The sequence below is a fragment of the Ailuropoda melanoleuca genome, chromosome 9, assembly GCF_002007445.2.
Source record: "Ailuropoda melanoleuca isolate Jingjing chromosome 9, ASM200744v2, whole genome shotgun sequence".
Lineage (NCBI taxonomy): Eukaryota > Metazoa > Chordata > Mammalia > Carnivora > Ursidae > Ailuropoda > Ailuropoda melanoleuca.
In genome coordinates this window covers 64477258-64492271 of record NC_048226.1, presented here as the reverse complement: position 1 = coordinate 64492271, position 15014 = coordinate 64477258, and the positions used below count along the sequence as shown (strand labels likewise).

Genomic DNA, 15014 nt, shown 5'->3' with positions numbered 1-15014 from the left:
GCCCCTCCCCGCCCTCCCCCCACCTCTCTTAAAGCCCGGGCTGTTTATTTTTAAGCTCAATGGCGGTTAAGTGGTGTCTTCTGTTTACAGGAATTAAATAGGTCCTCGTCGGCCTAATGGGTTCCAGGGTGGCTGTTCTCTGCCTTCCAGGCCAGTCCATTAGCGCCGCTGGGGGCCGAGGGCTGGGTCTGCGTGGCTTGAGCCGCTGCAGGCGCTAGGAGGGACTGGCCGCGGGCGGCTGGCCGTGCTGGCCAGCTTTCCAGAAGATGCGCGCGCCGCGCCGCCAGTGGCCCGGGTGTCTGGGGGCGGAGTTCGGCTTGGGGACGCGGTAGTGGGCGTGCTGGAGAGAAGGGCGGGCCTCTGGCCCCGTCTGAAGCGGGTTTAGCTTACCGACCCGAGCGGAAAGTGGGGGCAGGAGCAGCGCGGAGGGTTGGCTTTGGGATCCCGGTGGTTTATACGCCCCCCTGCCCTTCCTGAAGAACGAACGAACCAAAGAAAATCCTTGCGCCTGCTCTGCAAATCTGGCTTCCAGGCACGTTGGTCCAGCCCTCATCCCACTTCCCAGCCGACTGTTGAAATTGAATGAACGATGGTCCACAGCTGCCCCCGCGAATCTCATTTTGCTGCGACGTTAGTTGGGAAGTCAGCCCAAGGTGAGCGCAGTGGAGCAGTTTCCACCACCCCTTCTTCAGAAGCCGCGCCGGGCTCAACACTTTAAAGAACTCACCCCTGAGGTTTCTCCTGCGAAGGACCCCTGGGCACTGAGGTCCTTTCCTGTCCACACAGCACGCCAATTTGAACCCCTCTCCCCACCTGCAACCCGAGAACTGGTCGGAGAGGAGAAACCAAATAAAATGGGAACCTTTTCTTCTACTTCTGATTTCCAAGCTCTCTAGTCAAAAGGCCCGATCGTGTTCCAACCCCGAAGGCCGCTTCACGGCAGCATTTCCTCCTCCCCTCCAACCCTGGGCCTGTGTGGCTCCAGTGGGCTCCCTGTGACCCTACTGGTCTACAGTGCAGCTAGGGCGGCCCCTGGCACATCACCCCGTCCGGGCCCTGTACGCACAGCTCCAAGGGAAGGGCAGTGACCTTCGGAGGACATGGGGACGCAGGGGAAAGGTGGGGAGAGAGGGTAGGGCTTGTGGCATTGGTACCGAGTTTCCGTTTGGATTTCATCTGCAGTGGTGTCAGATTAAGATTCTGGAAGCCCCCGGTGAGACTGCAGTGAAAAGAGACCCTCCCTGAAGTGCTCTTGATCTCAGCTTCCAATCATTGGTTCTGGAACCCCTCTCATGAACGTGTGGCCATAAGGGTTCACACCGACCAAGTTCTTGGACCCCACTTTACAAATGAATCCATTTCATCTTAGAGAGAAAAAAAAAAAAGTCTCCTTAAAGCGCCTTGGGAGTCCTGCTGGGGGTGCACAATGCCCAGTGCTCAGGGGAGAGGGCTGGCCTGCGTCTCCTGCCAGCACCTGGCCTTATGGCCATGGAAGGCTGTGCTGAGGCTGGGAGAGCGCTGGAAGTTCACCTTCCGTTGGGTGGCATCTGGGGTTCTCCTTCCCTCCACTCCCACCCTCACTCATTTGCCTCTGGCTGGGCCAGAGCCTGGTGCGGGAACACTGGGATTTCTCTGTGGTATCCAGGCCCGTGACCAGACCTGCTTAATCATGTGGGGTTCGCAAGGCCCGGGCTTCTTGCAGGGAGGAGGGTGCGGTCTGCCAGGCTTGGGAGAGAGACTAGAAAAGCCTCTCCAGATTCCGTGGAGGACCCTTCTTGGGCCTCTCTGATCTTTGAAAGGAGGAAAGAAGCTGAGAAACGGAGGGCACGCTCTTGGAGAAAACACTGGGGAAGCCAAGAGATGCAGAGAGAAGCTGGGCCGGTGAGTGTGTGGCCGGAGACACAGGCGACTTGCTCTGTTTCTGGGCCCTGCACTCAGCCCGAGGGGGCATTCATTGCTACAGCCCATCTCCCTGCCCAATATGCCTGGCCCTTTGCCGGTGAAGATAACCGGAATGTCACACTCATCGCTGCCCTAGATTGGCTCTGTGGACAGATCGAGCTCCACCCCAAAAGGGCTCCGTGGTGGAAGGTGATGAGTGGGGCAAGGAGACTAACCCCCAGGCCTCGGGCTGCACTGGCCCAGGCGGAGAGCCGCATGGTTAGCATAGCGCCAGCACTGGCCCTGAGCCCACAGAGGAGGGAATTATCCTTGATGAGGTTCTGGCTGGAGGTTGGTTGTTCACCTGGAAGCCATGAGCGAGACTTCAGTAGTGGATGACATAATGACATAATGATGTAGGGCGCTGAGAAAGAGCAATGTGATGCGGGCGAGGCCACAACTCCTATGGGCCTTGCCCTTCACTGGACCTCAGATGCATAGGAACTGGAAAGTCCTCGCTTCTCTCTTTACCCCTCTGCCCGGCACCTTTCCTTCGTTCACTTCTGGAAATCCTGCAGAAATCATTGGATTGCATCTCCTCAAAGAGGGTCAAGAGGAGTTCAGGTTCCTCTTCTGCCTACGTGGGTGCAGGTAGTTACCATAATATTGGCCGCATTCATTGGGTGCTTGTGTGTGTCATGCCATGCATGGGTGCCTGGACTCTGACCTTTACAATGACTCTGCTAAGTGGGGGATGGTGCTCCCATTTCACAGATGAGGAATACGAGGCTGGGAGAGATTATGTGACCTAGAGTTTCCCGGGTCACCCCGACAGTAAGTCACAGGTCAGGATCCAAATCTATGTCTCTTCGACTCTAGAGTCCTGTGCCAATTCCATGTTGTCAGTAGTAACCAGTCTTACACAGGTCTTCAGATAAATGTCTTTCCCATTTGTTCTCTCATTTGCTACCCCTCCTTCAGTGACTGTGAGCTGAGAGAATTGGTCCCTGGAAGTTCTCTTTCAAAAGTTCAATGGTTAACATCCCTTCAGTTCTGCTGTTTAGGAAGTGATTTACTGTAGGAGACCAGGGATTGATGCCCTTCCCCCAAGCGCAGGCTGCGCGAAAGAGCAGGGGCCCGTCTCAGGGTTTCTACCAAACACAGAGTCCACGGGCTCTGATGTTCAGGGTGGTGGCGCACCGATACTGGAACCAGATGGCCACATCTACTTCTTAGTGTCTTGGGCAAGTTACTATTCAACAATCTGTATTTTAAGTTTTCTGGTGCATAACATGAGCATAGTAGTGATATCCATAGTTAGTTTTGAGGCTTCCATGAGTTACGAGAATTGAAATCATGCACAGCGGATGGTAATTGCTATGCTAGTGTTTGCTATTACGATTTTTCTTCTGGATGGTGGGGCCAGAGCACCCTGTCAAGGACGAATTGTGTGGCCTGCCTCTTGAATCTGCCCCTCAGTGAGGATGCTTAGTGAGCTCAGCTGCTTGCAACAGATCTCAACAGAGGCAGGACTCAGGCCAAGAACACAGGGGGATGCTCGGGTTACTACTGTGTCCCAGGAGAGGGTAATCGTGGGAGCACAAAGTACTCAGAGGCTTTCATACCCTAGGGGAGAGGGCTGGCGGCTCATTTTTCTCACTCTTTACATCTATTTCCAACCTGTAGACCTTGGCACCGCCGGGCAGTGCTGAAGCTGAGTGATCTAGGGAACAAGTGACCTCAAATCTAGCCACGAAATCTCTGCGTGCAGATCTTTTTCCTTCTAGTAAAGGGGGGGAAAAGATCCTGGGGGAACCCAGTCCGCCTGGAGTTGATGGCATTGGTGATGAATGTGTGTCGCGTGTCCTCCCTCCCTCTTCGCACCACCGCCGAATCGGAGCCTTGGAAGAGGGCGTGGCCTCAGGTCGGAGGGCGGGGGAATGAAGACCTTCAGATCCTGTCCTTCGCTAGTTGAAAGACGTTGGGCAAGTGAAGACAACCTCGCAGAACCCCAGCTTCCAGATCTATAAATGAGTGTAACGGTAGAACGGGCCTCACACCCAGCCCTGAGGATTCAGGGACAGAGCCCATCAAAATCCTGAGCACGTGCCTACCGCAAAGGCGCGCCCCAGAAGAGTTCAGGGCTGCTGTTGGCTCAGAAACGACGGGGGTTGGGGGGAAGACTTCACTGCAAAGACGTCTGGAGTTTTCTTTGTAAAAACGCGTGCCGATCCCGCCCCTCCCTTCCCCCCACCTAGGGAGGTGGGCGTGGGAACGGCCACTATCATCTCGGCTCTCTGAGCCACCGCCTAATCGCAGGATCTGTGTCTTTGGAGGACGTGGGACGGGACGCGTGGCGGCGTGACAGGTGGAGGCCGGTGGGAGCATGCCGGACTCTTGGCCAGTGGCCGTCCAGGGTCACCAAGAATTCAAAGGATGGGAGCCCGACGCTCAAGGAGGAGCTCTCTCAGACAGCTGGAGCCGCCAGGGCACCCTCGGGGCGATGGGCGACAGAAAATCCTGCAAGGACTCTCAAGAGGGACCTCAAGCTGCTCTTCTATCTCGGAGATGTCTTGGGAAAATGCAGTGCGTGCCCTTCCCGCCCCAAACCAAATGAAGTTGCGGGTTTTCGAAAGCCGTCGACAGGGTGGCCCCCTGGAGCTGGCCCCAGCAGGGAGAGCCCTGGGGGACCCTCGAGGCACATTTCTTCCCGCTATGCGTCCCTCGCTGAGGCTGTCCTCCTGGGGCTCAGGTTTTCCGGTGTCGGGTCTTCGGTGCTGTGAGCATCCTTTCCTTTTCGATCTGGTATTTCTTAGCTCCCTCCAGCCACGGACTGAGGCTGCCACCCACACTGATGACTTTAACCTTCCTAGGCCAGTTTTCTCCTTTAAAATGGGTGTTATAGTCCCTGCCTTGCAAGTGATTAGTTCTTTTTCCTTGTGTCCTCATTTGCTTCTTTTTAAAATTGTTCATCAAATTCCATTCCGGATGTGCATGTTTGAGGTGTCCTCACCTCAGCCTTTTACCAACTTGCTCTTAATTAAAAAAGGCTGACCTATTTATGAAGACTTTTCTTCAAAAATGCAGATGGTTTGTTCCTTCCTTCTCTTCTCCTCCCCCTCCTTCCTCCATCCACCCACCTGGGAAAATTGATAAGCACAAATCCAGCAAATGTAACTTGAAAGGTCTGTATGTCTAAAACTCAACAAACAGTGAGTTAATTGGGTTTGAGCCAAACTATAACAAACCAGGTCCCTGAAAATTAAAAGCAAAATTAAAAGCTCCCATGATTTATTACTGATTGATTTCAATTTAAAGGCCTAAAGCTTAGGATTCGCTTCCAAGTTGTAGAAAAAAAAAAGTGCCACAAACAGAATGAAAGGTGCATGTTTCTAGGGAGGAGGATGGGAGAGAGGGTCACTTGATGATATCAGCCCTCATTTATACAGGACTTCAGCCTTCATTTATGCAGGATTTAATGGGCTTGTGGAAGGGAATGTGAAGGGCTGGCTTCCTACCCACAGGTGGCCCTGGCGGCAGGGCCAGACTTTATGATGCCAAGTCAGCAGGAAAAGTGTCTTCAGGGTCACAGGGGATGGTGGTGTGTGCACTCCCCAGGTCGGATGCCTCCTCTGGGCTATTTCTGTGATGCATGGCCCCAGAGCAGGTCCAGGCAGGTGGGGGAATGTGGTCGGTAGGAGAGCTGCACAGAGTAGCCACCTTCTTGGACCCTCTGTTAAGGGGTTAGAGGTTCGGGAGACCCAGTGAGAGTACATGTGGCTGAAAGAGTAAAAAAAAAGATGTGGGGGTGGCTGTGGGGGGCAAAAAGATGCTGGGAGAAATAATGACTTGGTTCTGGTGAGTACCACCATAGATACTGCCCTGGGTCCCTTTGGAGGACCCCGTTGTGCCCCACCTCCAATGATGCCTGATCCGCAGGGTGGGGACTCTAAAGAGCGAAGGAGACACGCTCCTATAGGTTAGTGCTTCTTAAAGTGGTATCCCAGACCAGCAGAATCAACATTACCTGGGAGCTTAAGAAAAATGCAAATTCTGGGCTCCACCACAAACCCCTGGGGCCTGAGACAATTTTCTATTTCTTTTTTTTTTTAAGATTTTATTTGTTTATTTGGCACAGAGACAGCCAGTGAGAGAGACAGCCAGCAGCCAGTGAGAGAGAGACAAGCAGGGGGAGTGGGAGAGGAAGAAGCAGACTCCCAGCGGAGGAGCCTGATGCGGGACTCGATCCCAGAACGCCGGGATCACGCCCTGAGCCGAAGGCAGATGCTTAATGACTGAGCCACCCAGGCGCCCCGAGAATTTTCTATTTCTAACAAGTGTGATACTGTACAATGTGATGCTGATCTTGCAGGTTTAGGGACCCTTACAGGCTTAGTGGCCTTGAGAGCTACTACTCTACTGTGGTACCCAAACCATAGGGCTCTTGCCCAAGTAGCACAGAGCCCCCTTGCAGGTCTGGGCAGCTGCTTCATTGGGTCTGTTCCCCTAAAAGTGTATCTACACCACTAATACATGCCTGGGAAGCTTGGGAGACCTGTGAGCAAGGGCGCCCACAGTCCTGCAAGCGAGGCCGTCGCTCACGCGGTGGGATGGAGCTGGTGTGGAAAGGGAAAGGCGAAGGTTTCAGACTGAAGTCCTCATTTGCACTCTCTCCTTGAGCCCTAGAAAGATGACGGGCTGGCTGGTCTTGCTAGAAAGATCATCAGAAATCCCAAGGCTGCAGAATCAGTACAGCACTCTCTTTACAGACGCTTTCCTTTGTTTTGGCCATTCTCGAGGACCAGAGAAATGTGACTCAGCTGCAGAGACTAACCATTATTAGCCCACACTTTCTAAAAAAAAAACAAAAAAAACAAAAAAGTAAAAACAAAAGAAGGCTGATTTCTCCATTTTACATGAGAGAGAAATAAATAAATTACCCTTTACACCTTCCTATGCTCTCCAGCCTGTGACAAACTGTCTCAAGAGTTATGTAAGCAGAGATGGAAATGATTTCCTAATGGCGTCCATGTTTTATTCCCAGCAAGCCCTGCAAACACAGTTTGGACTGTATCCCCCATCCCTCATATCCCAGCCATTCCTGGTTGCTTTTTTTTTTTTTTAAAGATTTTATTTATTTATTTGACAGAGATAGAGACAGCCAGCGAGAGAGGGAACACAAGCAGGGGGAGTGGGAGAGGAAGAAGCAGGCTCAGAGCAGAGGAGCCTGATGTGGGGCTCGATCCTGATCCCATAATGCTGGGATCACGCCCTGAGCCAAAGGCAGACGCCCAACCGCTGTGCCAACCAGGTGCCCCTCCTTGTTGCTTTTAAACCTGGTACCTGCACTCTAATGGAGAGCAGTGGGGCCATGGGGCTTAGGGGCCAAATGGAGCAAGTCTGGAATTAAATAGACTTGAGTTTGGATCTCAACTTTACCACTTACTAGCTCTCAGACTTCGGTAATTAAATTAATTTCTCCAAACCTTGGTTTTCCCACCTGTAAAATGGGTGCTATCTACCTTACAGAACTGGTCTGTGCTTGCGGATAAAGTAAGGATGAAAAGTATGTCAGCCCTCATAACACTTAGCTGGTGCAGCAAATGCCTTCGGTTTGGCCCTCTCATCACATCCTTAGTTTGGAGAGAGAGAAATATGAGAGGCAAGAAAGTGAAGCCTAAGGCAATAGGTCCAGAGAGCTGGGTGGTGGCTGAGGGTTGTCAGAGCAGATTTCTTTAAAGGAGGAGAAGAAAGTGTGCTGAGTTCCCACTGATTTTAATGTGACCCTGGTCGGTTTGAAGGTCTTGGCTTCCATAAATCAGCCGCCTCCAGCAGCTTTTCCCTCTTCACCTCTCTAACCCTTCCCACAGCTCCATCTCAGGTTGGGACATGTGCCTTCGAGTGAGGTAGCCGGCCCTGCAGTCAGCCCAGAGTGGGGACTGGGTGTGGCTGAGGCTCCAGGTCTGATGCCCTGGGGCGACATCTGGAAAGGCAGTGAGGGTCGGACCCGGGACCCAGTGACACTTTTACTACTGAAATCGAACCAAACTTTACTAGCTTCTGGGGAAAGCTGGGGGCTTTGGGGATTTTTGTATTTGCTGGGTTGTAAATATTTTATGAGAAAGCAGACCAGGAAAATCTGGTTAGCTTTCCGCCTTGCACATTGAAGTGGGGTTGGCTTCATGCACAAATGCATCAAAAAAGAAGTCAAGCTTTGCCTTGGTCCCAAAGTATTCGTCTTGGACTTTAAAAGCCTGTTATTCCCCACCTGCCCCCGTCCCCCATCATGTGCCCTGAATTTCTTTTTCTTGTTTGTAACCAATAATTCAATCTTCAAGATTAGTTCCAAAGCAAGATCTCAAGTTGGGTGGGTGGGTGGAGGGGAGAACGTCACTGTGTGTGTGTTTGAGGTTTTCTCCTAGCTGATGTATTTCTCATTGACTGCAGGAGCTTCTCAATGGGTGGATGCCTGGTGTGTGTGTGTGTGTGTGTGTGTGTGTGTGTGTGTGTTCATTCGCCACCCCCTGCAGACTTCTGAAAGCTTTGTTGCTCTTTTGTTTGTTGTTAAAATGGTTGGTGAATTTGAAAAAACAAGCAAGCAATCCTCATTCTGTCAGCTTTGTGCGGGGCCTACCTACTTCAGCGGACCTGTCTAATGGCAGCAACATCCCCCCAGACCAGGGGGTCTAAACTAGGGCTGCATCTTCAAATCATCTTGGAGCTTAAAATCAAAAACAAAAGACAAAACGAACAAACACAAAACTAACAAAAACCCAGTACCCGGGCTCTGTCCAGAGACATTGCTTTAATTGGTTAAAGCAAGCCCTGGCAACTGGTAATTTTTAAATTCTCTAGATGATTATAAAGGGCACCCAGAGTGAGAATAACTGCCCTGGAAGTTTCCAACTTACTGACCAGCATGTACGCCAGGTCAGGCACGGCTGTGCCGGCTGCGATAGGATGGCCAGGACATGGTCCTAGCTCCTATGGGCCGGTGCAGGCGGGGCAGGGTGTTGCTGGGAAAGACCACTAAGGAGACAAATATAAACGAGGTCATCGTAGATAGTGCTAAGTGCCAGTAAGATAATAAACCCGGGTCCTGTGGTAGTGACCGAGGGAGGCTACTTTAGATCAGGGTGGTCGAAGATGGCCTCTAGGAGGAGGTGACATTTGAACCGAGACGTGAATGATGAGAACGAGCCAGCCAGCCGAAAGGAGGTCTGGGGGAAGCGCGGCCCAGGCTCACGACCACAAAGGGCACATTAGTGGTTACGCAGGCTCCTGGGGGAAAACCCGGGAGGCCGCCGCCGCAGCCGGCTCTCCAGCAGCCACCGACTTCCGCCCTGGGAGTCCCGGGCTGACGGGAGGGGGGCGGGGGCGGGGGCGGGGGCTGCCCTGGCGCTCCCCCTCCCCTAGCTGCACAGCGGCCGGGCGGGGAGCCGGGGTGGTCAGGCCCCGGGCTGGCCGGGCTGGACTCCCAGCCGGCCTGCCCTGCTCCCCGCCCTTTTCCTCCCGGGGGCGGCCGCATAGCACCGGGCTGATCTCCCCCTTAAGTGAAACTGACTGTAATTATTTTTTATCTCGCAGACGATCTCTCGCACACTCCTCTCCGGAGACAGAAGTATTTGTTTGATGTGTCCACGCTCTCAGACAAAGAAGAGCTGGTGGGCGCGGAGCTGCGGCTCTTTCGCCAGGCGCCCGCAGCGCCCTGGGGGCCACCGGCCGGGCCGCTCCACGTGCAGCTCTTCCCCTGCTTGTCGCCCCTGCTGCTGGACGCGCGGACCCTGGACCCGCAGGGGGCGCCCCGGGCCGGCTGGGAAGTCTTCGACGTGTGGCAGGGCCTGCGCCAGCAGCCGTGGAAGCAGCTGTGCTTGGAGCTGCGGGCCGCGTGGGGCGAGCCGGGAGCCGGGGAGGCCGAGGCACGCGCGCCGGCGCCCGAGCAGCCGGCGCCCCCGGACCTGCGGAGTCTGGGCTTCGGCCGGAGGGTGCGGCCCCCCCAGGAGCGCGCCCTGCTCGTTGTGTTCACCAGATCCCAGCGCAAGAACCTGTTCGCCGAGATGCGCGAACAGCTGGGCTCGGCCGAGGTCGCGGGCCCCGCCGCTGCCGGCTTGGAGGGGTCGTGGCCACCGCCGTCGGGCGCCCCGGACGCCAGGCCTTGGCTGCCCTCGCCCGGCCGCCGGCGGCGGCGCACAGCCTTCGCCAGCCGCCATGGTAAGCGGCACGGCAAGAAGTCGAGGCTGCGCTGCAGCAAGAAGGCCCTGCACGTGAACTTCAAGGAGCTGGGCTGGGACGACTGGATTATCGCGCCCCTGGAGTACGAGGCCTACCACTGCGAAGGCGTGTGCGACTTCCCGCTGCGCTCGCACCTGGAGCCCACCAACCACGCCATCATCCAGACGTTGATGAACTCCATGGATCCCGGGTCCACCCCGCCCAGCTGCTGCGTGCCCACCAAATTGACTCCCATCAGCATCCTGTACATCGACGCCGGCAATAACGTGGTCTACAAGCAGTACGAGGACATGGTGGTGGAGTCCTGCGGCTGCAGGTAGCGGCGCCTTTTCCGCCGCCTTGGCCCCAGACCGCAGGGGAGGCCTGACTGCAGACAGGCGGAGAAGGAGCTGGCCTTGGAGGAGGCGGAGGGTGGGGGAACAGCCTGGACGTGCAGCCGGGTGGGAGAGGCGGGAGCTCATCCTTCCCAGAACCTTCCGCCTGCCAGCCCAGAGGGAGATTCGGATTTTCACACCTTGCCTGGCCACCCAGGAAAAACAAGCCAAGGAGGATTTCTTTCGTTTTTTTTTTTTTTCCTTATTATTGTGGCTTTGGATTTCCTTGTGTGCCTCACAGGTTTTGATAGGAGGTGGGGGGCGAGTAGACGCATACCTGTTTCTCAACCGCTCCATGGATTGAAAAATTTATAGCTTAAGAAGAGAAACCGTGTGGGAGGAAGAATCACCTTTGACCACATCTTGGTTTGATTGTTTTCAACTCATGTAAAGAAGGTGGGGTTTTCTCTGGCCATGTCATAGCCTATGCCTTGTGACCTCCCAAGCAGAGAGTGTTAAACTAGAGGAATTAACACCGAGAATAGGAAAGCCAGGAGGGGCCCTGCCTTTAGGAGAACCTGCTTGTATACCGGCTCTGCCCTGGCCTCTCCCAGTACAGGGAGCTGGCAACCGGCATCTCACTCAAGGGGGCTCAGGTCACTGCCTTTACTGTTGCTTTTTCTGGTAGGGGAAAGGGGAACTGGTATGGATGGAATGACAAGAATGAGTCCAAATGGAACCCCCTGAAGGATAATGAGAAACCACAAGGCCTGCCTCTGACTGGGCTGACACTGAGGTGTATGAACCAGGCTGGAGGTAACCCAGGAAAAACCCTTCTGTGGTATCTGTTTCTAATTGATTTCTTTGAATAGAGTTTGCCAAAATTCAGACATCCCCTTTTAAGGGGAAGGTGATTTTCCAGTTAAACAAAAAGTGAGTAGGGGTGGGAAGCTGTGTAACTAAGAGAAAAGGTGCAGAGAAGGGGAAATGAGCCAAGAAGCAGAGGGTGAGGTCAGGAAGGGAGGTGGTGGGCCCCTAGGAAGGATCGGGAAATGGGGGCCAGTCCAGAAGCAGGGAAGGGAAGAGAAGGGGACTCGGGTCCCTGTGCCCAGAGATTTCTTTCACATATATGTTCCCTCCCCTCTCTCTAACATTCCTGAAAGATTACCAGCCAGCCATAGCCCAGGGCTCCCCCAAAAGAATTGTTTCAGATTGTAATTACCAGTTAGGCAATGTTTTTAAAACTTAGTAATGAGAAACTGTGAAAAGAGCAAAGTGTTACATTGAGCTCCGGGTGGGAGACGGGGAAAGGACAGTAAGGAAGAAGGCAGGGGTGGAATTCATCTTCCAGAAGGAAGAAGGAGAGAGCACAACGAAATTTAAATACCCATTCCCAGATTGTGGAGCACATGAACTTTCCCCCAGCCTGCACCAGTATTATTTTCAAACACTGCCCGTAAGTAGGCCCTTTGCAGAGTTAGTTTCCTTCTCATCTTTGACCATGAAATGGTTTAAACAAGGGAACTTGTGCCGACCATTAAAAAAGTTTTTGTTTTTCCTAAGTGGTTCTGCTCTCTCAATCTAAACCTGTTGCTTGTTTGGTTCAGAGAACTACAAACTGTCCAAGAAAGGGTGAGAATGATAATAAATGCTAATATAAAATGCTAAGTAAAAAAAAAAAAAAGACTTGGCCAGGAGAAGTAATTTAAAATGCACATTTGCTTTGGATGCACTGTTGTTCTGTTAAGGCTGTATATATTTGTTTATTTAAGGTGACCGAAAGTGCAAAGAGGAAGTGGACAGCATGCAATTCATCCTAATGTACAAACGTTATATGCACTCAAATGTTATAATTTCTAATATTTTTAAAGTTTATATTCGAGTTGTACAAAGTTAAGCATTAATCAGATATTTCATTCTTTCATAATGTTATCATTTTCTTAAATATTATTACAAAATTTTAAGTCTGTCTAATGGAGAGTTTTTTTAAACTGTCTACCTCACTATAATACAAGTATTTACAACACGAAAATTACCAGAGGTCGATTTTATATTCAGAACATTTTTTACAGTACACGTTTTCTGGATGATACTCAATCTAATACTGTATTATTAAACTCATTTCCCCGCTTAATCACTCAGCCTGGTTTATATGGATCTATTTAGAAAAACCCTTTTCTTAAAGAACTACTGCCCATGGTACTTTGGTCCAGTATGGGACTGGATGTCTGAAAAGGCGCTGATGATTTAAATGTCCAACCCTTAGAGCCTTGCACTTTTTCTTCATAACTCTTCCATGAGTCTTCATGAGATTTTCGTTCACCAGGTGAAAGCCAAATCCTTGTCAACTATCAGAGCAGTGTTGATAAGCCTGTAACTCATTCCAGCATCTCAAGACCCCAAGTAAGGATTGGATTATTTTCTTGGTTTCTTTAATACTGAAAAAAAGCTGTAAATTACTTAAGCCAATCAGGCCGTCAGTAACTCCTGTTTACATGGATGGCATACAGCAAGCAGAAGATAGGCACTCTTTCTCTCTTTGTTCCCTGGCTGTAAATTAGGCTTGTACCAGCCTGAGCCCTCACTGTATGTCAGGTACAATGATGTACATGCATTATTTCATGTAAACCCCTCATAAACTCCAAGATGCAGGTATTATTTTTATCCCCACTTCACAGATGAGGAAACTGAGGTGCGGAGAGGTTAAGTAACCTGCCGGTGGTCATCCAGCCAGGGTGTGGTACTTCGGTTTTAAACCTAGTTCTTTCAGACTATAGAGCCTGAGACATTAACCACCATACAGTTCTGCTCCAATATCATCTACCTGCCCTCCAGCTGGTTCCTAAATGTCAGCATGAGGCATTTGCAATTAGTCACAATTATGGGGGTCGGTGAGCTGTCACAGGGGCCACCAGCATTGCTTATGATTTTGGAACATGTGACTGCTGGGATGTGGGATGCTGAAATATGGGTGCGGATTGCAAAGCTCAGTGGGTCCTTCGCTTGGGCTTGCCTCAGGAAACCCATAGTTTCGGGTCGTTGCTGGGCTTCTGTAGAGTCTCTGCAGTTTTCTGGAACTGCCTGGGTGTGGTTCTGTGAGTTTGGGTTCTCAAAATAATGGTCAATTTACAAATAGGTTATGTTTCAAAAGACTGGTTGTAAGTGGTCTGTGTAGAACTGAGAAACATTTTCCTATGGAAACAATGTTGGTTTGAGTTTCCAGGTCATTTCGTATAAGCTGTATTTACCCAGATGGAACTTTTTAATAAAACAACTTTGATTTCTGGGGGTTGGGAACAGATAATCACCTGGGAAAGAAAAAAAGAGGCTCTTGCTCTTCTCTTTCCTGGGTCGAGGCAGTGTTTGAAACAGTTGAGAATTCTTTGCATTTTTCCAACACTCTTTCTATATCCCTCACCCAATTCCCCAGCCTCCCAACTGCCCCGGGGAATCCCAGCCCTACACTGTCATATGTCCCCACTCCCGAGATTTCCCTTTTCTGCATAAATATTTCCATCCCCAAAGTAATTTTCCTCTCTTCCCTCCATCAGAAAGTTTATTCCTTCACTTAGATGGTAGAAGAAACACAATCTGATAGAATTACGTGAAGATGTAAATATCTCCTAGCTCCTTAACCTTGGAGACATTTGCATTTTAAGAAAAGAATCTTGGTTAACTCGGATTTCTTGTGAAAGATGTGAAAGACAATATGGAAGCTTCAACACTCAAGCCACGCACGATTTGGGGAGTTGAATATGAGCTCAGCACTAATGATACAGGGTGAGTGGAGAGCCTTGCCAAAGTGAATTTTTTAATGTCCCCAGAGTATATTTTGAAGAGACTATTTATAGCTGACTTGTCTTAAAAATTAATATCCAATGTATTAAAGCAATACATTTAATAACTTAGTTGTTTTTTTCTAAAGCACTTAAGTTTCATGAATGTAGGCCCCATAATTTGTTGCCCTTGATTTTGCTCATTGCCGTGTTCTCAGCATCCAAAGTAATGCCCAACACGCAGTACACATTCAGTAAATATGCTGAGTGAATAATTTTACAAATCCTATTTTGCTTATTAATCTAATAATTTTAACAAGCACTTTGAAGGGAGCCTTAGATTTATGTCTCTTCACCTCAGGTTGAATGGCTCAACGTCCTTTAATCAATTCTGGCTATAAACCTAGTTAATAAACTTCCTTTAAATAGTGTAGACTGCTTTTATCAATTTAATATATTCAATTCTCTTTTAAAGCCCTTCAAATTTCTCTAACAGGAAAAACCTTCCTATGTAAACCACTCCAAGTAAAGTTAATAAATTAAACTTCTTAAGATGATTCTTTAGTTCCAATAAGCATTTCAATACTGTTGATGTCATTTAGCTTAACATCAAGAATCTAAAATTCATTACTCAATTACAAATTTAAATTGTTTTCAGAAGGATAGCCTGTTAGGTACCTTAATAAACAACACTTCTTAAAGTTTGCAAACGTTTTATATACCAAATATATACAGATTGTCTCAATGATTAAAAAAACCCTACTTCTGAACTTAGTACAACAGTGCCAATGATTTAGAGTCAATTTACTTA

General features: G+C 50.4%; 1 protein-coding gene across 1 annotated transcript in view; it reads left to right on the top strand.

Annotated features, from left to right (window-relative positions):
- Positions 1 to 12111, top strand: part of GDF6 (growth differentiation factor 6) — a 19891-nt gene extending 7780 nt beyond the window's left edge. Inside the window, exon 2 of the mRNA XM_034668342.1 lies at positions 9469 to 12111. Coding sequence (XP_034524233.1) covers positions 9469 to 10433 — 965 coding nt within the window. The 3' untranslated portion in view covers positions 10434 to 12111. The remainder of the gene's footprint in view (positions 1 to 9468) is intronic.
- Positions 12112 to 15014: the final 2903 nt, after the last annotated feature.